General features: G+C 46.8%; 1 protein-coding gene across 1 annotated transcript; it reads right to left on the reverse strand.

The window, feature by feature from the left end:
• Positions 1 to 566: 566 nt before the first annotated feature.
• Positions 567 to 27,800, reverse strand: LOC149360344 (uncharacterized). Its single transcript, XM_089567838.1, has 5 exons — positions 27,750 to 27,800; positions 26,270 to 26,383; positions 23,895 to 24,008; positions 22,802 to 22,903; positions 567 to 777 (listed from the first exon to the last, which is right to left on the reverse strand). The coding sequence occupies exons 1-5, from the start codon at positions 27,798 to 27,800 to the stop codon at positions 616 to 618; spliced, it is 543 nt and encodes a 180-aa protein (XP_089423964.1). The 3' UTR covers positions 567 to 615.
• Positions 27,801 to 27,997: the final 197 nt, after the last annotated feature.

Below are 27,997 nucleotides of genomic sequence, written 5' to 3' on the forward strand. Positions count from 1 at the left end.
TGGAAGCAATGAATACTATACGTAAGGGTCGGTTATATTATGCACATTTCTCTGTCACCTCATCGACAGTGTGAGTATGGTCTATTGTCGAGTATCCTTTACGAAAGCCTGCCTGATCATTTGGTTGATTGAAGTCTAAGGTTGTCCCAACTCTATTAGCGATTACCTCATTAAATACCTTCCAGACAACAAACAGTAAGCTGACCAGTCTGTAATTCTTCAAGTCCTTGACGTCTCCTTTCTTATGAATTGAGATAATATTAGCGTTCTCTCAAGCTTCTGGTACGCTCGCGGTCATAAGGCATTTTGCATAGTGTGTGCCTAATATTTTTAGCACAATCTCTTGTCCGTCGTTGAAGAGATCCGCTTTTAGCTGATCCTAACGAGCTGCTTTCGCGCTTTACATTCACCTTAAGGCTTTCTTTAATTCCTCTTTCTTTATTGGCTGGAAGCCCCATTGCTGTGCGCTACTGCCTCTCTCATTAGGGTCCTGATTACATTGGCTACTTGATAGTTTTCTGTAGAACTCTGGCGACATTAACTATGTCCTCCATACTGGTAATTATATTCATATTATTATATTAGTTTATTATTACCTGATTCCTTGAGTTTGGCTCAGATATGACGCCTTCGGCCACGCCCTCGCGGAGCCATGTAGTATATTTCTCCATTGTCGTCCAATGCAGTGGTCCACTCTGGAGGACTGAGTGTTAACACCGGCTTTTCCACACATTGTCTAGTCAGGCTGGGCACGGATGATGAATCCTGGGCTTGTATCTGTAAGAAAAGTGAAACCTCCTTTCAGTGTTGGTCAGTTAAAAACTAAATTTCGTTTCGGACGAGCTCCTGCCTGTTGACTGCGGCAAAGGAAAATGGAAGCGTGTAGCTCTCACACAAACACAAAAAGAGTGCTTTTTGAGAATTTTGATTGAGAACAAGAAAGAGCGCTAATCTGAGAAGTGAGAAATTATAGCTGCCACGAAGCAAACTAAGTCAAGCTTTTAAATGTTGGAAATTTTGGGGTTTAACTTTTCGAAACTACACATGCACCTAAGAGTGGCTCCTGATTGGGGGGCTCAGAGTTAACCACCCGTGGTTCCTTAACTTGCGCAGACATCGCATAGCCGCTGACATTTTTTTTTTTTGGAATTCGCCTATAGCAAATTCTGGCCGTCGATGCCCGAAACGAAACAGCAACCTTACGCTGACCAGCTTCTTGAGTCAAGTAACGTTTTCGTTCCACTCTCAACACACAGATTACAGTGAGACGTAATGGAATACATGGTGGTTGGGATCGCTTATTCGTCAGGTTTATAAGACAATAAAGGGAAAAAAAAGCTCTCAGCTCTTACTTTTCTCACGTAGTGCAAGGTATTTATGCTAGAATTTGACACATTTCTAAAAAAAAAAGTAATTTTAGAACGCAGCTTTTTCGATTGAAGTTTTAAGGCGCATCTCCATGGGCCCATCCGAGGCGCACGAGCGCAACGCCTACGCATACCAGCCTACGCCGGAGCCGGTCTGCGCATGCGCAAGGCGGAGACGTGTGCTGGTGCTGGCGCTTGGCAAATATCTGTCCATGTTAGATATTTGCACCCCGCTTGCGCCGGCACCGGAAATAGCTCGCTGGTTTGCGGTCCAAGTAACCAATCACAGAACGCAGTTGACTCGGCATCCGGTACGGCCCTTCGCGACATTTTCATCGCTGAGCTGAGCTGAGCGCGAGTACAAGCAACACGCCATCGAGTCGGGTATGTTTTAAGGCCTTTTATGCCTCATCGTTGTCGACAGAAGGTCGTCAGCAGAAGGTTGTCAGCAGAGGTGTCACGCTTTTCTAGTGAGACCAGAAAAAAATCTTTGTGCACGATGGCATTCGAACCACCATCCTTCCGTTCCGCAGCCCAGCGTGCTAATGGCTACGCTACTTCCGAAGAACAGCTGGCATAAATGATCCGCAAAAAATTCGGGGGGCACTTTGTCTAACGTGCGTAGAGGCGAAAGCGTTTTACGCACCACTTTCACTGCTTCTGTGCCACTGTTGGCGTCACATGTAATTGAGTGCTAATTAATAAGCGATGACAAATCACTAATTAATGGCTAATTATATTTAATGTCTGAATACTAATTAAATGCTAATTAATGACACTTGAGCTTCGCCTTTAGGAGTGGAACGCGATAGCATGTAGTGCTGCCAGGAAGTCCACGGAACGCCACCACCCGTTCGGCGCAATGCCTTGCCGTTTGAACGCAACGATTTTTCAGGAAAGGAAATGGCGCAGTAATTTTCTGTCATCTCGGTGGACACCTGAACCGCACCGTACAGGAAGGGAGGAAGTGGGAGTGAAAGAAGAAAGACAAAGATGGCCCGTAATGAAGAAAATGAAAATTGTATTTGAGGAAAGAAAATTACGCAGTAACTGTCTGACATATCTCGGTGGACACCCGACAAAATTCAGGGGGGGGGGAGCACTTTTTTGACCTAAAGTGCACTGATATGTCGGTCACTGATATGTGGCTAAGATGTTAAGCTTCGCCTCTAAGAGTGGAACGCGAGAGCGTCTTGGAACGCTGCCATGGAGTCCATAGAACGCCATCGCCCATTCGGTTCTACGCCTCGCTCGTCGGTAGAGGAAAGGAAATGTATATCTCTCTCATATCTCGGTGGACAGCTAAACCTCGCCGGAAGAGAAGGGAGGAAGATGGCAGTGAGCGAAGACACCGTATTCACTAGACGCGCCTTTGTTCATTCCAAACCATCGAGCGCGCGATAGGTCAAGCATCCGGGGGTTTCGAGACAGAAGCACTGAAGTGTTGATGCGAATAATCGAGAACGGAAACCTTGAGGATGTTTGGTTTGGTTTATGGGGTTTGTCCCAAAGCAACAAAGGCTATGAAAGACGCCGTAGTGAAGGGCTCCGGAAATTTCGACCACCTGGGGTTCTTTAACGTGCACTGACATCGCACAGTACATGGGCCTCTAGAATTTCTCCTCCAAAGAAATTCTAGCCGCCGCGGCCGGGATCGAACCCGCGTCTTTTGGGTCAGCAGCCGAGCACCATAACCACTGAGCCACCGCGGCGGCTGCAACCATTATGAAGTTGTGGGAGTCTCCTTCTCAAACCACTGTTTAGTTGAGTGCTGCCTGGGAAGTGTGAACCGAAGCAAGGCATTTTCGTGGGAAATGTGGAAGCTAAACAACACGCTTCTTCAAGACGAAATCTACTGCAGAGCAGTAAAGGATGAAATAGGGAAAATAACCCCGCGCAAGAACCTGAAGATTTGGCAACAGTGGGAGCTAAGTAAAGAATCTTTAAAAATCAAAGCAATAGAAAGGGCGACATGTATCCGTTATAAGGAAAAAGAAGACAAAGCTGAGCTAAGGGCACTGCTTCAAACGCTGATGAAGCAGGAATGCAAAGAGCCTGGGAAATGGATAGAAGATATCAGGAAAACAAAACAAAAGATAGAGCTTATGGAAGAATGGCGTTATCGCGGAGCATTAGTGAGGGCAAGGGCGGAAGACACAGCTGCTGGCGAAGCGCCATCGAAACGTGCTCTTGGTCTAGAAAAAGCGCGCGCTGAAAGAAATCACATCGATAAAATAGAATGGGGGGGTATCTTATCGGCAGACACTGACCACATCAAAGAAGCCTTTAATGAATACTACCAGAGGCTTTTTTCATCGACTCCTGTAGACGCAGTAGCCTTTACGCATCAGTTTCTTGGTGCAATGCCACGGCTTGACGAAGAAAGCAAAAAGAAAATGGAACTAGCAATAACTCACAGCGAGGTAGAGCACGCGATAGATCAGTTAAACCAAGGAAAATCACCAGGCCCAGATGAATTCAGTGCGGCATTTTATAAAGAATTTAAGCACGAAACTGCCCCAGTGCTGTGTACAATTTTCAATGAAGCCTCTGAAATAAACGTATTGCCTCCGTCTTTTGGGATCTCCCATACAGTGCTCATACCTAAAACGGATGATATAGAGAAATTACAATTGGTTACAGCGTATCGACCCATAGCACTCACTAATGTGTACTACGAATATTTTATGAAGGTATTGGCGCGTAGACTGCAGACAGTGATATCGGATATTGTTGGACCCCACCAGGCATGTGGAATCAAAGGGCGCTCAATTTTTTCCAACATTCACAAAGCGCGCAATGTGCTTGAAAGCTGTGACGGCATCAATGGGCGAGTAGCGATGCTTCAGATTGATCTCGAAAAGGCATTTGATTGTGTTTCTCATGAAATTTTGTTTACCGTTTTAGACCATGTGAACGTCGGTTCAGTTATCCGTAAGGGTGTAGCCCTGGCGTATCGAAACTGCACAAGAGCCTGGGGGCCCCTATTAGCGTGCAGCGTTCGGTGCGTCAGGGCTGCCCCCTCAGTCCTCTCTTGTTTTGTATTTACATCGAAACGCTGTGCATGAAAATCATAGAAAACAATAGTACTAATGGCTTTAGGTTACAAGCAGCTGAAGTTAAGCTGCTGGCCTATGCAGATGACGTTGCAGTATTTACGGTTGATCAGGGGAGCATAAGTGAAGCTGTCGTGTGTGTACGCGCGTTCAGCGAAGTCACAGGTAGCGGGGTTAACTGGTCCAAGTGCCTTGGGCTCTGGCATGGATGGTGGCCATCCCACCCGGACCATTTCGCCAACGTACCGTGGGGGACGACCCCGGGCAAGTATTTGGGCGTTCCGCTCGATGCTTATCGCGATAGCGAGGAGTATTGCAAAGAGCAAACTAAAGATGCACGTGACCGAGCTGGGAAATGAAAAGGCACCAGCCTTTCAATTTTCGCCAGAGCTACAGTCTGCAATCTTTTTTTTATTAGCAAACTCTGGTATGTGATGCAGGTTTTGCATTGCTCGCGTGTGTACGTTCAGAAGCTACACAGGATTTTTGCAGTTTTCATATGGGCGTCCGAATGGGAACGTTGTAGCAGAACGAACCTGTTCGGCGGGTAAAAGGCGGGGGGCTAGGGCACCTCTTTTTAAGGCAGCTGGTGAACCGTTTTTTGTTTTTTCGCGACGTCACAGACCCGTTCTTGCGCACCGTGTGCCAAGTGAAGCTGCGGCGATTACTGCCGGAGTTTGTGGTATCCACAGAAGAGCTCTCTGGTGGAACTTTTGGTTACTGCAAAGAGATTGTAGCAAGCGTTCGGTTTCTTTCGGCACGTTTTTCCACCGATTTTTTGTGGAAAAGTAAAAGGAAAAGTTGTACAATGATCTTTGTGATATTGTTTTCCCAGAGCCCATGTACAGGGTCTTGTACAGAGGAGGCCCGGGATGGGATGTTTTAAAAAGGGTGAAGAAAATGCAGGTGCCACCAGGAGTAAAGACTTTCTTTTTAAGTTACACACCGGGACGTTACCAGTTAAAAAGTTTCTAGAGGGAAAGGATTTCTTTTTACCGTGGGGATCGAACTGCTTAATTTGTAAATACCCTGAAACAATAGACCATGTTTTTTTGCATTGCTGGAAAGGGGTTTATTTTTGGGACGTGTTACAAAGGACCATAAAGAAAGAGCTACCACTTGACGCGCACGGAATTCGTTATTTAAGCACTGATAGTGAGGATGGGGCACCTTTTGATCTCATAATGCTCTTGGGCCTCCACTGTATATATCGCTCCAGAATGGCAGGCTACCATTGTGACAAAGACGCACGACCGGCCCGAATTTATTTTCGGGAAAGCATGGACTGGTTTCTTGAAATCCAAAAAGCAGCTGCGGAGCCTCCCGAGTGGCTCTCAAGACTAGAGCCGTTGTGTATGCTGCGGGAATTTTAAGCTGACCAAGCCAGTCTCGTGCTGGCTGACCACGACAGTGTCGTATGTATATAGCGTTATGTGTATTTTTGTTGTGCAATGTCATGAGCCAAAGCCAGGCAATAAAGAAAAGAAAAGCTGGCATGGCGGAGTGGATAGCATGCTCGTCTCGCACTCTGAAGACCGGGGTTCGATTCCCGAGCTCGACTAATTTCTTACTCGGTTTTATTTATTTAGATGGCCTGACTAGAAAGGTTAATAAGGCTAATTGGGTAATTAAGCAATTAACTAAGCTCAGTCCCACTTACTTGGAGCATCACTATATGATCCCTTCAATTGGTTGCATGGTTACTAGCCAAAGTACAATTGGCCCCGTTTGAAATTGGTGCACTGTGACGTCACGACCGTTTCGACCAACTGAAAAGCGTGACATTTCTGTCGACAACTGCTGCTTACAACGATGAGACAATAAAGGCTTTCGCCTTAAAATATAAACAACGACTGGCCCCAAAGAGCATCTCTTTTTTATCAGCCGTATTAAGGACTGTAATAGCTTCTTGATAGTCGGCTTGGCGCCTAACGTTGTTTCGTTCTGCTAGAGTGAGCTCTTCCTGTGCTTTTTATCGGCGACATTTTGAGCGGTACACGAAGTAAACAACGAAGTCCAATTTCACCATGCTCTGCGACGGAAACCGTGGTAAAGAGTGTGTTTTGTTTGATTTATAATATGAATCAAAAGTATTTATTCGACCAGCCTCCGTACGGTGCCGTTTTTATTTGTTGAAACTTTTTCTGAATATTTTACCTCGAGTTAAATTCTTCCTAAACTACACGAATCGTTTTGAATGTTCACCCTTTGAGTGCCGCCTAATGAAAAAGGTTTGTACAAAAAGGAGATCAGTCCTAAAGACGACTTACTTCCTAGCTTGCCCCGTGTATCTTTATATAAAGTGTGCTCACTTGCGCTGTGCACTAATATGTCTTTAAGCATCAAGTATATAGCTCCAGAGTAAACTTTGACAGGCCTTATTTGTCCCTGAATCTTTAGAAGAATGCATATACAAATAACATGGCTACGCCTGGTGAGGGCTATTTGAGTTCAGTTTTACGACAATGACTACTGCCACGTTGCAATTTCTGCACGAAAATCATTCATCTGAAAATAATCAGCCCGTGTTGTTTTACTTATTCATGCCGTCAGCGTTATCCTAAAGCAGGTGTGCCAGCAATAGCATAAGAGAAAATTAAAAATTAAAAAATATCAGCTTCGAAGACATTCGATAATTAAGTTGAATTGTTGAATGTCTTAACGCCTCAGGCCACTTAGACTGAAAAGCACAACATAGCACAACACCAGCATAACTGATTCCCTTCAAACTGTTTGAAAAATAGCCAATTTTACTGAAATACATATTCACAAGTACGCTGCAGTACATCAACGCATTAGCGCATCAGGAGAAAAAATTATTACCTCAATCTATTGGAATTAATTAGGTTCGTTAGCTTTATCTTCTTCCCTGCGAATGGTCGGGGGTGCCGCAAGATATTTGTCATTGAAAGCAGGCACCGCGTCGCGTGTGTAACATGGTGGACAACAGATAAGCTGACTGCGGTGGCGCTGAAAATAACTTTATTGGGCTCATTTGCAAACAATGAGACGAATCAGCGGCGGCAATGGAAACGAGCGCCCTCGCTGGTCGATAAAGTTTCATTTCATTTCCTTAAATACGTCGGTGGGGGGTGGTATTACCTTAGGGCTGGAATCAGCAGGAAAGGTATATGAAAATGCGGCGTGTTTAATTTAATTTCAGGAAATGACAATGGACATGATGTCGGCTACATGTTAGGGAAGGCCGTTGGGGAACAAATCACCGCGTTCTCAGCCACGCTCGCTTTAGAGACAGCATCTTAAGCTTACAAAGTAGGGGTCATGGAAGAACTGTAGTTATCTTGAACACTGCTGAAGCAAACAGCAGCGCCTGATCCCTATTTTTCCTGAGTGCTCGTGTACCTTCCTGCCTATAAAAGAAATTAATAAGACTATTTGTCGCTGGCCATAAACAAAGCGCTCAAGTAAAGATCACAGACGAAAACAACGTTTCGCAGCATTGCACCCCTCTGAAATAAGCATCGACATAATGCTTTGAACAAGAGATAAGGGTAGACATACCAAATGAGTGTAAAAATTATTTATTAGTGTCCGTAATATGGCGTCAAGATTACGATATAGCAACGTCATGGCACACATGCCGTCACTGGGAGATACTAGTCACTGCGTCCGCAATGGCTTTGTAGCTCGGTCAACCACGTCGTCGTAGAATCTTGTAGGGATCGAACATTATGGAGGGCACTTAAGACTAATTACGCGCTCCTTAAAAGCGAAAACAATAAAAGTTTTATATTTTTCCTTGCATTCAAAACACACGCCTACTCCTTAGCATACAGTCGTAAGGCAACGCCTACATTATGTTCACCTTTTTTCATCAAGAGGCAACGTGGTTTTATGGTTTCAGAACTACGTGCTACTCCTTAGCATACAGTCGTAAGGCAACGCATACATTATGTTCACCTTTTTTCAGCAAGAGGCAACGTGGTTTTATGGTTTCAGAACTACGTGCTACACCTTAGCATGCAGTCGCAAGGCAATGCATACATTATGTTCACCTTTTTTCATCAAGAGGCAACGTGGTTTTATGGTTTCAGAACTACGTGCTACTCCTTAGCATACAGTCGTAAGGCAACGCATACATTATGTTCTTTTTTCAGCAAGAGGCAACGTGGTTTTATGGTTTCAGAACTACGTGCTATACCTTAGCATACAGTCGCAAGGCAACGCATACATTATGTTCACCTTTTTTCATCAAGAGGCAACGTGGTTTTATGGTTTCAGAACTACGTGCTACTCCTTAGTATACAGTCGTAAGGGAACGCATACATTATGTTCACCTTTTTTCATCAAGAGGCAACGTGGTTTTATGGTTTCAGAACTACGTGCTACTCCTTAGCATACAGTCGTAAGGCAACGCATACATTATGTTCACCCTTTTTCATCAAGAGTCAACGTGGTTTTATGGTTTCAGAACTACGTGGTACTCCTTAGCATACAGTTGTAAGGCAACGTATACATTATGTTCACCTTTGTTCATCAAGAGGCAACGTGGTTTTATGGTTTCAGAACTACGTGCTACTCTTAGCATACAGTCGTAAGGCAACGCACACATTATGTTCCCCTTTTTTCATCAAGAGGCAACGTGGTTTTATGGTTTGAGAACTACGTGCTACTGCTTAGCATACAGTCGTAAGGCAACGCATACATTATGATCACCTTTGTTCATCAAGAGGCAACGTGGTTTTATGGTTTCAGACCTACGTGCTACTCCTTAGCATACAGTCGCAAGGCAACGCATACATTATGTTCACCTTTTTTCCTCAAGAGGCAACGTGGTTTTATGGTTTCAGAACTACGTGCTTCCCTCGCAGTTCAATTCCCCGCGCATTGGGAATAATGTTTTGTTTTCTGACGTCATTCGTGGCTTTATGGCCCACTATTCCTGGACGCCGACATCGACAGCGGGTTTCCTTACTGAAGAGGTATGTAACGCTTTCGCATTAAAAAGTGGCGTAACTGTTGAGTCTACGGGCGGCGAACTGCTGTCCGCACCCCCACGCAGTCACCTGACTCGGATTACAAGCAGCGTCGTTGACGACTGTAGTCTCGGACATCGGTTCATTGTTGGCCATCAATGCGGAACTGACCAAGTGGAAGGGTATGTTCTGCTCGCTGTCGAGCTTTTTGTTCAGCTACTCCCAACTACATCAGCCAAATGATCAGGATGTCTTTCGTGAAAGGTAGTCGACAATAGACCATATTCACACTATTAATCAGGTAACAGAGAAATGCGCAGAATATGACCAGCGTGCTTTCGCAACCGGGAGTTCAAGCATCTTCCAGTCTGACTTATCTAGTGTCTTCCACATGAAAGTTGAATTTTGTAGAGAACGCTCCTTTGTAAAGGTACAAATTCATTCCTGGGTTTGAAAGCGCACACTGGTTTCGCGTACGCATCGGGCAACTTAACCAACACAGACTCATGAGCTTCTTTGGCGCGGTGAACAAGACATTAACGCCACAACGTTGTCCCATTTTCGCAAGATTGTGCGAAATACCATGCATGTTGGGAATGACTGCTATCTTCTCTTTTTCTCTCCTTTCGTTTTCTTTTCTATTGTTTTCTGCTCTCTCCTTGTTACTGAAGGGAGACTACGGTTTCTGTCTGCGATGCAGGCCCTCGTAAACAGAAACAATCACATGCTTAGGCTAACCCGCTGCCTGCAAACGAGCCACCTGGGATTAAAGACTTTCTTAAACGCTGTGTTGATATTACATGAAGGTAGCGCTCAACAAAAAGAAAGCACAATATTCCTCTTAACTAGCTTTGAGTACGCAGAACTTGAGTAGGGGAGGCTTGTTTGCTCTTGGCTCATACAACCAACACTGGTGGCCTTTAAACACACGTGATCCGAACCACGCTTCAGCAGAACATCATTAGGTTTTTAGACTTGCAGCTGTGTTTTAAAGATCACGTGCGCTGGTTCTATGAGATAAGAGCAAACAAGCCTACCCTGCTTATATACAGTTCCGCGCGCTCACAGCTCTTTGAGAAGAATACAGCGCTTTGCTTTTTGTCGAGTGCTATCTGCGAATAATGTGAACACACAGTTGAAGAGTCTTCAATCACAGGTGGCTCGTTTGGAGGCGGCGGGTTAGCCTAAGCATGTAATTATTTCCGTGGCCGAGGGCTAGCATCGCAGAAGGAAATATGAGTCTCGCACGAGTGACGAACACAGAGCAGGAAACGAGCAAAGAAAAAGAAGGGACACAAAAAGAGAAGATAGCAGTCATCCCCTACGTGGATGCGATCTCGCACAATCTTAAGAAAGTACACATCGTTCTGGCGCTAAAGATTTGTTCGTCGCGCCAAAGAAGCTCATGAGTCTGTGCACGCTAAAGCGTCCAACGCGTGCGCGGAAACCATTTTCCTCTATGAGTGCCGCCGCGGTGGCTCAGTGGCTATGGTGCTCGGCTGCTGTCCCGAAAGACGCGGGTTCGATCCCGGCCGCGGCGGTTGAATTTCTTTGGAGGAGAAATTCGAGGCCCGTGTACTGTGCGATGTCAGTGCACGTTAAAGAACCCCAGGTAGTCGAAATTTCCGGAGCCCTCCACTACGGCGTCTCTCATAGCCTTAGTCGCTTTGGGACGTTAAACCCCATAAACCAACTAAACCAACCATTTTCCTCTATGAAACACACGGATACCTTTGTAGCCTCCCAGAGGGGCCACGTCTACAAAATTATACTTTCATGTAGAAGGCACTACATAGGCCATACTGGAAGATGCTTGAATGGCCAGCTGCAAGTGGACAATAAGAAAGTCGGCAACATTGCCACTAAGGGACATCTAGATTACACAAAGAAATAGTTTGGTTAAACAGAGGACTGCACGGTGTTTCAGGGTCGCACCTTATACAATGATCAGCTAGATGTCGCTTATACCTATGCTCAAGAACCACTATAAACATCTGTTGAAAGTAGCAGTTATCCTGTCCTCGCCTTATGCTCTGTATCGTCAGCGCTATGCTTTCTACGCACTAATGTATGCAGACGGTATTGTACTGTTAGGTGATGGCAAGGAAGATTTAGAGACTAGTTGTGGCGAAGAAGGAGATGCCCTAGGCTTCATTTTAAAGCCACTTATTAACATTTTGTAATTTTCAATGCTTCCATTCATTGGGGTGTTTAAGATACAAGGGCATAGGATACCCTGAGTGGCAGAATGCGAAATGCTAGGTGTGTGGGTAAACAAAGTACAGAAATACACACAAAAAAACGAACAGACTGTTGAGGCGAAAAGCAAAAAAAAAGATACTGCAATAATGAAACACGAGGTATTGAGGTATTGTGGTATACAAGAAAAATTAAGTTCAAGGAAGTATTTGGAAAAGTTTCGTTTTGTTAATTCCGGTATAACGTCTAAAAGCTACTCAGGCTATGAAGGACGCCATAGCAAAGTGCTCCGTAACAATGACGCCAGGATTTACTTTAGGGAATGCGGCTTTCTGTCGACAAACCGAAGTTCAGATGGGCCCATAAATAAATCACAGAGCTGTGGGAAAATTAGCCTTAGATTTCCGCGGCAGAACCACAAACGAAGTGGTACATGGAGACCTTGGCTGTGCATAGTTCGAAGCGCGGGAAGTTAAGAGTACAATATTATATGAAGAACGCTTCACGAAATTTAACTTTGAAAGGTGGGCAGCTAATATATTTCAACATTTATCTAAAATGAGCGTTGACTAAAAGAGGCGGAAAACGAGTACGGCTAACCGATAAGTGTGCACGAGACATAGACGGACAAATAAAGAGATTTACGCGAGGAGTAATAGCTGCGCAGGGTAAGACCAGGAATATATTTGTTGAAAAGAGGAGGACTACAGAACTATACTGAAAGAGGAAAAGGCAGATCAAGAGCGAATCGTTCCCTGTTAAATCTATAGAAAGCGCCCAGGTATTTGAACCTAGCTCAGTGTGTCTTAGAACGCGGATGTAGAAAAATAAATATAACCGAGAATCTGACACATGTGGAGTTCGAGGTAAATCCATGGAAACAACTCAGCATCTCAAACCAACATGTGGAAACATTCAAAAAGCTTTCAGTGGAGGCACAGTCAGCATCAGAGGCCCTAGTATACAGAGGTTAAAACGTGAGGTGATTCAATCGGCGGTAGAATTTAAAACAAAGCGATTGCAAAATTGCTTGGCCAAAAGCAGGGTGACAACACAAGCTTAGAAGTTCCAGATTGAAAATGAGATTGAAACAAATACGGCCAACTTAGATAACACCGTTACGTTTGACAGAATGCCTAAAGAAAAAAACGTAACAGATCACTGCGGCACCCGGATTAAAGAAATGAGTAAGCAAGAGTTTTCAAAGTTCGCGCCACGCTTCGTTTTCAAATTTGGCAGCACGCGTTGCCTCCGCCCATACTTCCGGTCACGTGGTGCCACACTTCCGGCGTTTTCAAATTAGGTGGCTTTACTGTGGCGCAGCACAATGTTTGGACATTTTTGGCTCAAATTAGCTACCTAATCACCTACCCCCCAGTTCACGCCGGAGATTTTTTGATGCTCTATCCGATAGTACCATTCTTGTTTGCATCAACGCATTCGTTCAGACGTAACCATGTGGACCAGCTCGTCATGACAAGAAACCGCAAGCATAGCCATACAGTGCTTACCAATTAATAATTAAAGAAAGAACGCAGAGCATAGCGGCAACTAACATCGTCCTCCTTCAAAAGGGAGGCTCCTACGTTCAAACTGTAGATCCTTCGTTCTCCAGCCCCGAATATACGAATATAGGCCACCGATCGCGGTGCTTCCCCTCAGAATGACACATCTGCTTGCTCAGCTAGGCCAAACCTTTTCGTGCAAGCGAAAACGTCCTGCCAAAGTCTACGGACTGCTAAAGTATTTGTCGAAGCCCATCGGAAAGCCTACGACGCAGTATAGGTGCTCGAGACAAATTTGCCACTTGAGGACTTGCAAAACTCTGCCCGTAACTGGTTGATATTGTTCTGGTGTAATGCAAAGAAAAACTTTTTATTGCTGTCACCTGTAAACTCCCTACGAAACTTGTGGACGTTCTGAAATGAACGAGTCTTAATACCCCTAGATTCACGCTGATTCACGGTGAGCTCATCTCTAGGAGGCCCACCATTGCCTCCTGGAAAGGTGGGAGCGCCAGAAACACAATCGTACACTGAAAATAAAGCTAGCCGCATTACAAACTCGGATTAAAAAACATGCAGTTGAGCTCTGCCGCTATAGTTGGGGTCAAGTATCTAGTGACATGGTCGGCAAATGTTCCACAAAAAGAGCCTGGCAGCTCCTACGGACCACGCACCGCCTCCCAAGACCGCATAACATGCCTCATACATAACTCCGCGCTCATACCTGACGTCTTTTACACTCATACATCACCTTGTACACGCACATGATCTAATACAGGACATCGAACGAGGTTCTGGACACGGACATTGCTTAGGAAAAGGTCTGCTTGGCCCCCCAAAACCTCTGCACAGGTTCTTTACCGGGAGAGGATAAAATAACAAACTCCATGCTTTGTAACCTCACGACCACTCCGCCTCCGAGATTACGGAATACATCAATAAATTCTGGAAGGAGGGAGCCGTCCCCCAGTCCTGGCGACATGCCAAAATTGTCTTCATTTCAAATCCAAACAACCCTCTAACCATACCCAACGAGTGCCCTATATCCCTTACCCATTGTTTGGGAAAGCTCTTTGAACACGAAGTGTTAAAAATAATGACAGAACACATGCCCAACCACAACCTCTGCCCCCCCCCCCCCCCCCCCTGCACGGCAGGCTTTCGCACCCACCTGTCAGCCAAAGATGTCATGCTCCTAATAACGCATGACATCTTTGAGCCCCTCATCATTGTTGACACTAAAGCCTTCCTGGCCTTGGATTTCTCTAAGGCTTTCCATCGCGTTGAAGAACAAGCAATCATGACGGCTTCGAAGGTAGACGAATGTATGCCTATATTCAAGACATCCTCAGCAAACACACAGCCGATGTCCACATTGCCCTTACGCGTCGAGGTCATACATCCTTAGTGGGGTAGGCACCGCACAGGGCTCGATGCTCTCTCCTTTTCTATTCAACGCAATACTCATACCACTTGCCACAACCGTTCACGCGATCCCAAATCTTCGACACACCCTCTATGCAGACGATATCGCGCTGCGAACCATTCACGGCCGTGGTGTCGCCACAGAGGAAACCCCACAAACCACCGCTAAAATAAACAACAACAAGCGAAAAATATCGGACTTTTCTGCTCACCAAAAAAATCTAAACTCGTCCTTATAGGCCCCACATCCCGCTCCTCACCCACCGCTCGCAATACCGTTGCCTTGAACGAATGACGCATTTCGCATGGGGTGGATTACCCCAATTCTCCACTGAACGCCACGGCCTCCACACCCCAAAATTCGTATACAGACTACAGAGCCTTTTTTTTCCTCCATCACATTACCCATACACTTGCAAATCCTAGTCAACTGTTCCCCGAAACACCCACACAACATACCACCAGCCCAGTCACGTGGCCCGTGCACGGGCACTTCAGAAACTCTTCAGAAGCAGCGATAGCACTCATGCTTACTCGCACGCAAGCCCGTTATATAATCAAAGTCTCCGAAACCACCCTCCTAAATTTCGTGAACGGGTGAGTCCACGAGAAATTTTGCATTCTCAACTCGCTCCCCACCTGCCTGCTGCTCCATGTGGAGCTGATATGAGTGCTTGCGCACTCCTGTAATCCCGAAAACTTGGCCGCCATTGATCACGCCCGAAGCCTTGGCTTGTGCAGGGCATATAATGAGAAGGCAAGATGACAGCTAGTCTTCTTTGTAGCGGCGGACTGTGCGCCGGCGCTTCCCGGGAGCGCATGCACCCTTCAGCGAGCTGACGCAAGCATATAGGGCCGAGCGTCAGCTCTACCCCCCACCCCTCCCTCGATAACTACCAGCTTCTCCTCTAGAAACGCCTTCAGACCCGAACCCTCCCATCCCCCTATATACTCTTTCGGATCCAACCGCGAGCCTGCATCCTCACTACTCTCTCTGCACGACCCGCTCGCCACCGTCACCCATATCCTGTTCCAATGCGAGGCGGATCCTCCACCGCGGGGGTTGGAGGTCATGACCAGCTGGTAGGAATGGGAGACCCTGTAGCGCTTCGAGGAGCCGGACACGTAGAATATCGCGACAGAAAAGGCCGCCGACGTCCACGACCATCGTGGACTAATGGCATCTGAGCGCCGTGTGCTCGTGTAGGACCGAAGGGCGTACGTGCACTAACAGCTTTGGGTCTAATAAATTTCTTCTTCCTCTACATGCACTTCCATCAAATGGCGACTAATTTTAGTCGGTTGAAGTCCTCTTGACTTCAGAAATCGAATAACTGAGTAAACCTTAAACCTCGCGGTAGATACAGGCCGGAGTTCCGTTACACAAACGGCTGTGGAGCAGAGACTGGCCGGCCAGCTGGCAAGCGGTAGCTAGTTTTGGAGAGATGATAACTGCGAACAAAGCAGTGTGGCCAACAGTGGCGCTAATAGTTTTCCTGCAGCCCCAGCACTTCGGAGACCTTACTTTTGGAATTACCCTCGTACTTGTCTACCTCACGAGGTCGCTAGCCGCACTGAGCTCGCGGTGCATCGTGAAGAAGGCCTGGAAGCTCATTATTCTGTGTGCTCAGTGCTGGAGCATATAGGCAGCTTCACAGGAGTTACCGTAAACGGGGGGTGCTGGTCAGGTTGTCCCTGAACTCTGCTTTCATTGGCGGGGCTTTCAGGAGTATCTGAGTTGGCGCGCAAATGGAGTCATGGAGGTAGTAGATGGAGCGCCAGGAGCGGATTGGCGCATCACCCGAAGCCAAGATCTGCTATCCTGAGGTCGAAGTTGTTTGATGAATGCCCAAAGCATGGTGGAGTTCTTCACAAACGACGTCTGTACCTCATACGACGCAGTGTGTCAGAAATAGGTGAAGCTCTTTCGGACTATCTCGTTGATGACTTTCAGTACATTTCAAATGTCATTTAACATCGTGCCCGGGAAGCTAGGGCACAAGCTTAGCTACCGGCCGTATCGGTACTGTCTGGCGACTAGAGTGGTCATCGTGGTGGCCGCTTCGCTGAAGAATTCGGCAAGTTTTTAGCGGGGTTCGGTACGAGACCACCTTAAAGCTCCTCCTCAATACCTCACATAAACACCTTGAGTTTGTTTAGTGTAATTTGAGGGTCAGCACGAACTTTCTACGTAGGCGCAAGGGGTCTGGACTCGGGTTCGGAACTGAAATTCTTATCGTTCCTTTTCAGGCAGGCTCGCGAATGCCGCCGAGAACTTTTTCTTGATGGCATCACATGACGTCCGAGATGCCTTGTGATTCTGGTGCCATGTACGTCCTCAGCGTCACAGTGGTAATAAGACAGTTTCTTTGTATCTCTATCGCATGAGTTGTGCAGGTCCGCTTTTAAAAGACTTCGTGCGGAAGCCCTGAGGTACTTCACGAGTGCTGTGGCTGGTAGAAACACACTGGCGATACTTAGCGACGCGTTCATCTTGGCGGCCACTGCAAGGTACACACCTCGCACCTCTACAGATTGTCACATGCAGGTGGCAACGCCGTATACACTGACATACAAACCGCCCTAAACAGTGTCTTTTGTTTTACTTATGACGTGAGTCGAGCGTACCTTCGGCACCCTATTAAACTGTTGAATTTATTCTAAATATTTTGCCCCGACTTATATTCATCTCAATATTCCCATAAGAAACATTTTCGACAGAAAGGTGATCTGTCCTAGCGACACAATCCTTCAAAGCTTGCCCCGTTCATCTTCATATGAAATGTGCTCTCTGTTGTTTTGTGAAATGTTACGTCTTTCAATACAAGGTAAGTAGACTCGGAGTAACCTCCGAAGAGCATTTTTGTCTTTCAATCATTAGAAAATCGCAAATAAAGGTGGCTTTACATTGACGATGACTTCACTCCAGCGTCTCAATTGCTGTAGTGCCATCATTCATATGAAAGAAATCACCTCGGTTTTCTCAGCGTGGTGAGGTGACCATTTGAGTTTATTACGAAGCAGACAGCATCTACGCCGCTCGGCTCCATGACAAAATTAAGTATAGGCGCAAAGAGAGACTCACTGCTAGAATAATAAAATTGCATCACTGAACGCTTTACGCCAAAAGCTACACCCAATAAGAACGCACGGCGTAATAATGCAAAGCTTCCCTATGCATCACAGCTTCCCTGGGCACCCCAACCGCGCCGTAGAGGACGAGAGGATGAAAGACAAGAGGCACAGAGGTGCCGCAGTGGCAGGCTCTAGAATATTTGTGACTTCCTGGGGATCTCTGGGGAACGTGCAGTCACAATGACACAGCACGCGGCAGCCTTTGCGTTTCACTTCCATTGAAATGAGGCCGCCGCGGACGGGTTCGAATCCGGGAGCTCCGGCTGAGCAGTCCACCGCCGCAACCAGTGAGCCACCGTGGTGGATAAGGGCGAACCACAATGAGCCCATTTTGGTCATTGCAAACAACTAGCTTGTATTTGTAGCTTCGTTAGGGCTCACCGCCTTATCTTATACTCTGGATTTTGCGACATCGCGGCTGCACGATCGCCATTCGCGGCTCTCAAAAGTGCTCGCCAGGGAGGCCTTGAAATAGGGGCTTGACAAAATTATATCGCAACTGATATTTGTATAATTACTCCCACATTATCGCGCAAATGGCAGAGATGCAGATAACGAGTTTATATCAAAGCCAGCTGCATTGCTGAAGCATTTGGAGTTATAACAATACATGGCTTCAGAAAATCGCCAGCGTAGTTCCCGCACTCACCGGAGGGATCAGAACCGGTGGCGGACGAAGGGCCTGCAAGCGCCATCACTGAGTGGCCAACAGAATGGCCTCGCTGAAAGTCGCAGGCTCAAAAACGCTACCACTACAAATTATGTCTTTAATTATGGCTTCCGGCAGCACTGCCAAAGTGCGGTCTGGCGGTTTTATAAATAAATAAAACCGAGTAGGAAATCGGTCGAGTTGGGGAATAGAACCAGGATGAGCGGAGTGCGAGACGAGCGCGCTAACTACTCCGCCATGCCAGCTGGATAGTTTGGAATGAACAAAGGCGCGTCTAGCTAATACGACGTCTTCGTTCACTCTCATCTTCCTCCCTTCCCTTACGGCGAGGTTCAGGTGTCCACCGAGATATGTGAGAGAGATTTCCTTTACTCAAAAACCAATTTACCATCGAGCAAAGCGTAGAGCCTAATGGGCGATGGCGTTCTGTGAACTCCCTGGTAGCGTTGCAAGACGCTGTCACGTTCCACTCAGAGGCGAAGCTTAACATCTTAACCATACATCACTGATGCAAGCAGCAACACTGCCTTAAGGCTTTCGCCTCACCGCACTTTAGGTCAACAAAGTTCCTTCCTGAATTTTTCTAATCATATGCAGTGACTTAAATTCTTCTTTAACTTCTCAATGGAAAAAGTACATAGAGAAAATTCACCTGTCCTAACGACACACTCCTTCATAGCTAGCCCCGTTCTTCTTCATATGAAATCTGCTCTGTGTTCATCTGTGAAATGATACGTCTTTAAACATCAGGCAGGTAGCCTCGGAGTAAACGCTGCAGAGCATATTTGTCTTTGAATGATTAGAAAACCGCAAATAAAAGTGGCTTTCCCAGCTGAGGGGTATTTTAGTTCAGTTTTACATCGACGGTGACGCCACTCCAACGTCTGAATTGCTGTAGTGCAATCATTCATCTGAAAAAAAATCACCCTGGTTTTCTAAGCCCAGCAAGATGATGATTTGAGTTTATTACCGAGCAGAGCGCACTTTCGCCTCCGCGACAAAATTACTTATAGAGGCAAAAAGGGACTCACTGTCAGAATAATAAAATTACATCACTGAACGTTTTCCCGCAAACGCTCCACCCAATCAGAAGGCACGGCGTATTCTTGCACAGTTTTCCTGGGCATCCCAGCTAGAGTCAGCTGATGGCCGCCACACCCAAAAACTACGTAATTTAATGAGAATTTTTTTAGCTTAAAATTTTGTGCCAACTTAAGAATACGGCAATATTCAGGGCGAACATGGCAATTAATATTTCTGACGCTGCTTTGCCACAAGTGTTAATCGCGATATCGCAGTTTCCTTCCGGGGGAACTTTATATGCAAAAAGTAATTGTTGCTGTTCGCACAGTGGGTTTTATTTCCTTCACATTTCCTCACAAATTGCTCCTTTGTCTAACGTATCCGAGAATTTTAACCCTCGAACGTTAACTAGGTGCCCGTTCCTTCTATAGTGGCAGCAACGTACTTACAAGCGTCAGTAAAGTGTATGCCATAATAGCCGTAGTATCCTATTTCATGCATTAGCATTCCTTGGCGTACTGCCATTTCTTGACTTGCGTTCAAGAAATGCACTTGGCAACCAGTTTTTTTTTCGTAAGCCGCGCCTCCTATTTGTCAGGATTTACAATCACCACGAATAGACTGCGTACAGACCAGAGTACGACAATAGCACCTGGAACGGTTAGCTCGAACGCTAAAACGCTCAAACCGTTACTAAGTGAATATAAGCCTTGCATAATAAGCGAGCTTGGGAACCTCTAAGAGTGCTTAATCACGCCCCTCTCATTCTCCTGCAAGTACAGGAAGTCGTCTGGGCAACGCTGCGCTGTCTACGGAGGCAGTGACAGACACAAAAGAAGCAGCTGGGTTGTGGAGCGCTGTGACCGATGTACACGACGTGTTTGGATATCTATGCCGCTGCATGCTGTTCAGCTTGCGTTTTTTTTTTCGAACGGGCGTTAAAAACGCCAACCTGCGTCAAATATTGATCGGCGCGGCGCGCAAAACGAATTATAAGACAAGTAAGAAAGCCGAAAGCACAAAATGGGCCTCACTGGAGCATTCAGTGACCGTGTAAGAGGAACATGCAAGATTGCTCGATGGGACGGTGTGTGTGTGTGTGTGTGTGTGTGTGTGTGTGTGTGTGTGTGTGTGTGTGTGTGTGTGTGTGTGTGTGTGTGTGTGTGTGTGTGTGTGTGTGTGTGTGCGTGTGTGTGCGTGTGCGTGTGTGTCTCGTTTATTCAACCGTTCTTCTGAGACACACACACACACAAGGAGGACAGCTCCTCGCCCGGAGGTGTCGTGCGCCCCCACGGTGCGTTTATAGGCGTGCTGAGGACTGGTGGCGGATTTCGGCTCGCATGGCGTTCGAACCCGTGCTGATTGATGGCCTGTACCCACCGCTGTACCCACTCTGCCAATGCTGCTAATCGGCTACACAAGATGAAAAATGCAGCTTACACATACAGCGTTGATTTTGTGTGTTTACGCGTTAGCAGCATCGATCTTGGCGGACGCGCTGAAGAAGCGCGACTGCATAGACTTGCGGATAGATTTGAACTTAGACTTCCAAGCAGATCTCAACATAGAAGTGAATGAATTGGGTCGAGTACGGTGGTCCAAAAAATTATATTTTTTAGCATAGGAGATGACACAGCAATTTTCTCACATCCCTCTGGGTACCCGAACCGCGGCGTAAGGGAAATGGGAAAGGCAGGATGAAAGACGAGAGAGAGAAAGAGGTGCCGTAGTAGAGGGCTCCGGAGTAATTATGATCGCCTGCGGGTCTCTGGGCAATGTGCTACGACATCCCACAGCCCACGGCAACCTTTGCGTTTCACTTTCATTGAAAAGCGGCCGCCGAGGAAGGGTTCGAACCCGGGAGCTCTAGCTCAGCACTCGAGCGTCGCAACCACTGAGCCACCGTAGCTAATAAGAGCGAACCACAATGACCCATTTTAGTCATTCCAACCACCTCGCTTGCATTTTGTCGTCTTCAGGGCTCACCGCCTTATATTGGCACATCACGGCTACACGCTCGCAATTCGTGGCTCTCAAAAATACCAGCTCTGGAGGGCTTGAAATAGTGGCTTGTCAAAATTATATCACAACTGCTATGTGTACAATTACTCCCACATTATCCCTCAAATGGCAGAGGTCCAGATAAACAATTTATATCAATGCTCGCTGCATTACTGAAGATTGTGGAGTTCTCACAACACATAGTTTCAAAAAACCTTCAGCGGTTCTCACACTTACCGGAGAGACATGAGCCGGTGGGGTACAAAGTTCCTGCGAAAGACATCGTCAGTGAACAGAATGGCCTCGCTGGAAGTACCATGCTCAAGAACAGTTCGACTACAAACTATGTCTTTAATCATGGCTTCGGGCAGCGCTGCCAAAGTGCGGTCTGGCGGTCCTCCCGTCTGTACCCTACGTCGTGCCGCTTGGCATGACAGCCAGAAAATTGTGGTTCTCTCCGTGTTTAACAGGTGGCACCACAACGCTTTTCAAATTGCGGCGCCCAAATTTCTTTCGTGTTCTATTCTATGAAGAACACTGTGCGTTTTACCCTTCCGAGGAACGTTTCTTAGCTGTATCTTGCGAATTAGTTTATCACTCAGTTTATCTACTCGACTAGCGGTGCGCTCGCACCGAGGCAATGCTCTTGTACACCGCCAACTGCCTGACTGACCTGCAACCGTAATAAACTCGAGCGGTCTGTCCCTTAACGCTACTTCTTATGGAGGCAGGCACTGCCCATGCTACTTCAACAGCTTAGCAACATTTATTCTGCGCCTGCTTCTACAGACAAAGTACAATGGCGCCGTCGTTACCCAATTCCATGAGAGAAACCACAAATAGAGAAACCACTACAGTGTCCCTACACAATGCGAATAATGGCTGCAGTGAGGCGATTCCATGTTGGAGCTCAGTCAAAAACAGGAAGTGTGCTCAGACCACTACGCGCTTGCTGTAGCGTCTCTGCGCATCTTGTGACCGGCAATAATCACGTAAAGTCAATGTGATCTCGTGGGTACGCGATGAATAAGAGGCAACGAGAGGTTTTACTGTGGTTTTCATATGCAAGCTTTCACAGCAAAAAGGAGCGCAGAGATTAGCCTAGAGGCAAGCAGAACGCGCAACCCGGCCGCTGCTCGTTGTCGTCAGGCGTAGCGAGCGCAGCGACTCGCGGCTGCTTTCAGCTGGAATACCTACGCTTGGGATGTCGTCGAATCAATGCTAAAGAAACATGCTTAATGCCCAGTCTTGATGGGTAAGTCTGGTTCTAAAGCGTATTCCTATAACGTGCACAAATGTTTAGCACTTCGCACCTTTACCTTTGAACTATCATTCAGGAGAAGACATAAGCAAGTGCAGCGTCCTCCATTTAAAGAGTGGCTCGACCGAGTCTACCAAATTTGAACAGCAGAAAAGCGTTGCTGTGTGCGTCACGAGTACGTTATGGCAAACGGCGCAGTACTCTCTACTTGAGCCAACGTACCAGATCCCAAGGTTCACCAGGTTGGTCGCGACGCCAGCTCAAAGCTTCGGGTTGACGATAGCTTGCATCGGCCCTTGGGACGTTACCCGCGCGGTGTCCTTGCTGCACGATAGAATGGAAATGAGACAGAGTCTATTTGACAAATGCAGCTAGCCGTAAATCACATCCCACTTCTGCCCTCCTGTTCCGAACTATCCAAATGAGAGCTGAAAGGTGCTACCCTATTCGAGATTTTAATGGATTCATTTCCGCTGACAATCACTGAAATTGCATGACGGCGGCGATAGCAACAAGCTTCCTACGGGACCGTCGAGAAAGGAAACCGCCACACCGGCGGACGAACTCAATTTAAAGACAGAATCTATTTCCTGAACAAAGGGTTTGAAACAACGGGAGTCATCTTGAAGAACGTGGAAAGAGAAATCGCTCTGATATAACCATTTAGCGAGTGCTCTAAACGGGAATTAAAGGTAGAAAAGCTAAATGAGAGGAAAGAAGTGTTCATTTGGGCGCATAAATGTACGCAGATGTCTCCTCAGAGACCGAGCACTCCTGTGCGTGATGAGCACCTTTACGGCGCCCTGACGCAGTAAGGAGTTCGTCTAAAACAGTAACAAAAGATTTATCTTGGTTAGGCGAAGTGCGACTCAGGTGAGTTAGCTCTAGTAGTTCTGGATAGTTTGACATGAGGCTTCTCGACGGTTTCGCTTATTGTGGAAAGTTTTCGTTGCAAACAAAATTGCGCAGTATACCCTTGCAGTACGACGCGCGCACAGCCCAGCCACTGCTCGTAGGTTTCTGACGCAGGCATCCCAATGCCTCGACGGTAGCGCAAAGTAACGCAAAAGGCCATTGATCAGAATCGAGGGCCAGTCTATTAAATCGGCTTAAATATCTTCCCATACTGAGAATAAATTCAGGGATTCGTACATTTGTTCTTGATGAGCCACTTATGAGAAGATATAAAAATAGCTTGTTTTTTTTTCACTCAAACAGTTACTCAACCGTACGCGCCGTATCTAACACTACACAAATCTGTGGCGCGAGTACCGTTCGGGGACCACCTAAGTACCCCCTGCTTGAGTGAACGTACCTGCTCTGGGAATTCGATAGCCTGGGTGGAGCGCCGCATAGCCTCTTCATAAAAAGAAACGGGCAACATGGCCGGAGTAGCCACGGCCGCAGAGTATTCATCCTCCGCTAAGACCTGAAAAACATACAGACCATCAAGATCATTCGACAAAACCACGCTGTCGTGAACCTCTTCCCAGACCTTTCTACTCCCAACAACCAATTTCCCTTTCGCTGCAATATCACCCTTCCTCTTTAATACCGCAGGGCCTTCTCTGAGCCCTCTCAGCTTAAATGGTTTTCTCAAAGTACTTTAACCTTTCTTCTCCTACCTCCTCCTCCTCCTCTAAGTACTGTCATTCTCTTCCCTGCTACTGTTATTCACAGCAGTGTGAAATTTTCTTAGAACTTCTGGGTACCCATTCAATATTCTATAAAACTGAATAAGGCGCATTACCTATACCATTTTGCCGGCATGAGAGCGGAAGTAAGAAGAGGTTTTGCCGTAAGATAGAAATAGTTAGAGAACGGTACTATCACGCGGCGATAACGATGACGACGCCGTGAACAAGAGACGACCGGACTGAAGTGGCACTAAAACTAACCCCTCAATAAGCTGATTTTTAACCACAAGGACTGAAAAAATCGTGCCCGGCGGCGATAGCAACCAGCGGGTCGGTGTTCGTCCAAGAACACAATGACAACATCCTCCACCGTACTAAATTGAAAGAGAGCAATAAATGCTCGAAATAAAGGGCACAGTAGAACGGCAGTAATTTCGAAGACCGTAGAAACAGGAAAGCATAAGTGTTTTTTCTAGAGCATTCTGATCTCTTTTTGCATATGTAATCCTCATAGCCCAAGTGCCACCGATGATAAACAAGGCGCAGTAGTAGAGGTACATGAAAACAGCAACATTACCCCTCTTGTAAGCAGGCCCCATCTTAAGAGTGTGCGGCGAACGAGAAGAAATGGTTTGGTTTGGTCAAGCAACTCAGGCTATGAGGGACGCCGTAGATAAGAGCTACGTAAATTTCGACCACCTGGGGTTCTTAACGTGCACTGACATCGCAGAGTACACGGGCCTCTAGAATTTCGCCTCCATCGAAATTCGACCTCCGCGGCCGCGATCGAACCCGCGTCTTTCGGGTCAGCAGCCAAGCGCCATAACCACTGCGCCACCGTGGGACATCATGTAACCAGCGCTAATCACGTAACTGAATGTGATCTAGTGCGTGTGCGATGAGTACGAGGAGACGAGCGCCTTCTTTGCGATTTTATTATGAAGCTTTCACTGTAAAAAGGAAGACATAGAATAGCCTAGTGGCCCGAAGAAAGCGCCACCCGGCCGCTGCCGTTGTCTTCACGCGCAGGGAGCCCTTACGCGTCGCAGGTGCTGGCAGCTGGAACCTAAGAATTCAATGGCGCCGAAACAGTATGAAAGAACGATATTCAATACCAAATCTCGGATGGTAAGTATGCCTGAAACCTATTCCCATACGGAGCTCAAAGGGTTGTCTTCGCAGTGTTCTCTTCTCCAGTGACGCAACACCGCATTGCGTTAAGCGCTACCTTGGCTTCCTTGACGTGCATAAGTTGGATAGTGTTATTGTGATGTGAATTGCACCGCGCTGCTCCTAAGCCTGGTTGTCATCTTAGCTCTTCTGCTCTGTATCGACATGCGTGGCAAGCGTATCGGAAATTGTCATGCGAAAGCGTTGCTTTTGGCCGGTGTTCTATGGATCGTACGCAGTTGTCTCCAATCATGTGTGTAACACACTACAAAATCGACGCTGTCATTATAGTCGTAAACCCTTCACTCATGTGCGTGATGAGCACTTCTAGGGCGCCGAGACGATCTAAGTTAAAAGAAAAAAATACCAAAGTTTTATCTTGGTTAGGCCAAATGCCAAAAATGCGCACTAGCCTTAGTTGTTCTAGATAGTTTAACCTGAGACTTCTCAAAAGTTAGGTTTCTTAATGAAAGCTTTAATTGCAAAACAGATTGCGTAGGATATCCTTGCTGCAGGCCGAGCGCACAGCCCAACCACTGCTCGTAGGCTTCTGACGAAGGTATTCCGGCGCCCCCAGGGGGCTGGCGACCAAAAATACAAGCTTGTGGTAGAGCCAAAACAAGGCGGAAAGCTGATGATGAGAACCGACCGTCAGTTATTAACGGCGGCTTAAATACCTGCCCATACTGAGAACAAAATTCGGGGCTTCGGAACTTTCTTCTTGACGAGTCACCTAAGAGAAGACATAACAAAGATCATGTTCTTCTATTCAAACAGCTGCCTAACCGAAGGCGCCGGGTGTAGATATTACAAAAGGGTTCAAGTCTATGGCGCGAGTACCTATCGGGAAGCGCCTAGGTACCTTCTGCTTCAGTGAACGTACCTGCTCTGACACCCGAGCAGGGTTAATGGCGCGCCGGCGAGCATCTTCAGGAAATGAAGGGCACACCGTATCCCGGATAGCCACCACCGAAGGATATCTCCCCTCCACTAAGGCCTGAAAAAGATAGAGATTATCAGCGTTATTCGACAAAAACACTTTGTCGTATATCTCATACCTGACCTCTCTTCCTTCCAACAACCCATTTCCCTTTCGCTACAACCTCACCCTAGCCATTTGAATTCGGGAGGTATTTTCAGGCGCTTTGAGCTTAAGTGGTTTGCCCTTGGTGCCATGCTGTTTCCTGCCATTGCCTTCTACAGAAACGTGACATTGTGTAAGGCCTCCGATGTATCCATTCATTTTTCATTAAAACAGAATGAGGCACGTAACCTTTATCTTATTCGCCGTCGGGAGGAGAAAAGAGGTAGAGGTGGTGTCGCAAGATAGAAAGAGAGAAAGGTATTTTCATAAGGTGATGACGACGCCGTGGACAAGAGACGACGGGACTGAAGGGGCACTAAAACTAGCTCGTGAATTGAGCTGATTTTTGCCTACAATGACTGAAACAGCTAGACGGAGGCGATAGCAACAAGCCGCTCGGCGTTTTTTCGCGAACAGAATCACCACATCCTCCACGGCATTAAATTTAAAGATAGCTATGATTGCTGGAAATAATGGGCAGTCATTCCGGTAAAATGGGTAGAATGGCAGTCATTCCGAAAACCTGGAAACAGGAGCGCATATTACTGTTTTTCTAGGGCACTCTAGTCTCTTCTTGCATATTAAAGACTAATAGCCTATGTGCCACCGATAGTATACAAGGCGCACTAGTAAAGGTACAAGAAAACAGCAGCCTTAAACCCCTCTTTATCAGGCATTCAGAGGTTGCAGTGAACGAGACTAAAAGGTATACAAACGAAACGACTACAGAAAACAAGCATACATACATTAGCAGAACGTCACTAGAAGCTTCCTCACGATTTACTTTGCATTTTAGCTCGTCAAGTGGTCGCAGCATTTTTAAGGATCCGAAACGGCGGCGTAACAGTTTTTCTCCCAGTCCTCAGCGACAAAGAAGCGTCTATAGAGATATGCGGTGAACTAGCTTGTATTCCCCGTCGTGTCATCGACGATTGCATACCATGAAGAGTCAGTGGGTTGCCATCCCTACCCATATGATCATTTGTTAGCTGTGCGCTAGGGATAGGTGGCGACGTCGAGATTGTCTTCTGTGAGGTTCGGTAGCATTCTGTAGAGTGCGGTGAAGACTACTCAGGTATGTAATAGTGTTATGTTTGCTACTGCCTGTGCTAACTCCAAGGGTTGCTTTCTTCACTTTCCAACATGGCTGCCTGAGGTCTTGCGGTGACCTCCACCACGTACTTGCACCGTAGCGACGCAAAGAGGACAGAAGACAGCGACGGGACGAGGTCGAGAGGTTCAGCTTGTATACGGCGAAACAAGTACTATTCTTCCTCACGAGGTCGCAGACAGATTTGTGTTCGCGGCGCTTCATGGAATAGGCGCACATGCTTATTCTTCGGTTTTCGCAGCGGCGATAGAACTGCCCGGCTTCAATGCAGTGAACGCAAAGTGGGAGGTATTGTTCAGCGGTCCTCCAGATCTCTCCATTCCTTGGCCTGGCTTGCTCAAGTATGGGTTCTTACGGCTGTGGAGAGGGTTCCTGACTGTAGCTTTGCGTGACTGCGTCGGATCCGTAACGCGGCG

Source organism: Amblyomma mixtum, chromosome 2 (genome assembly GCF_055824585.1).
Source record: "Amblyomma mixtum isolate Tamu chromosome 2, ASM5582458v1, whole genome shotgun sequence".
Lineage (NCBI taxonomy): Eukaryota > Metazoa > Arthropoda > Arachnida > Ixodida > Ixodidae > Amblyomma > Amblyomma mixtum.

Bases quoted from the DNA above. Each gene is read 5' to 3' on its own strand.
- LOC149360344 (XM_089567838.1), bottom strand. From the start codon at position 27,800: ATGTGCGCCTATTCCATGAAGCGCCGCGAACACAAATCTGTCTGCGAC. The intron at 26,384-27,749 runs GTGAGGAAGAAT...TATCTTTTTCAG, and splicing joins ACAAATCTGTCTGCGACCTC to GCCTTAGTGGAGGGGAGATA. The intron at 22,904-23,894 runs GTACGTTCACTC...TCTATCGTGCAG, and splicing joins CTATCGAATTCCCAGAGCAG to CAAGGACACCGCGCGGGTAA.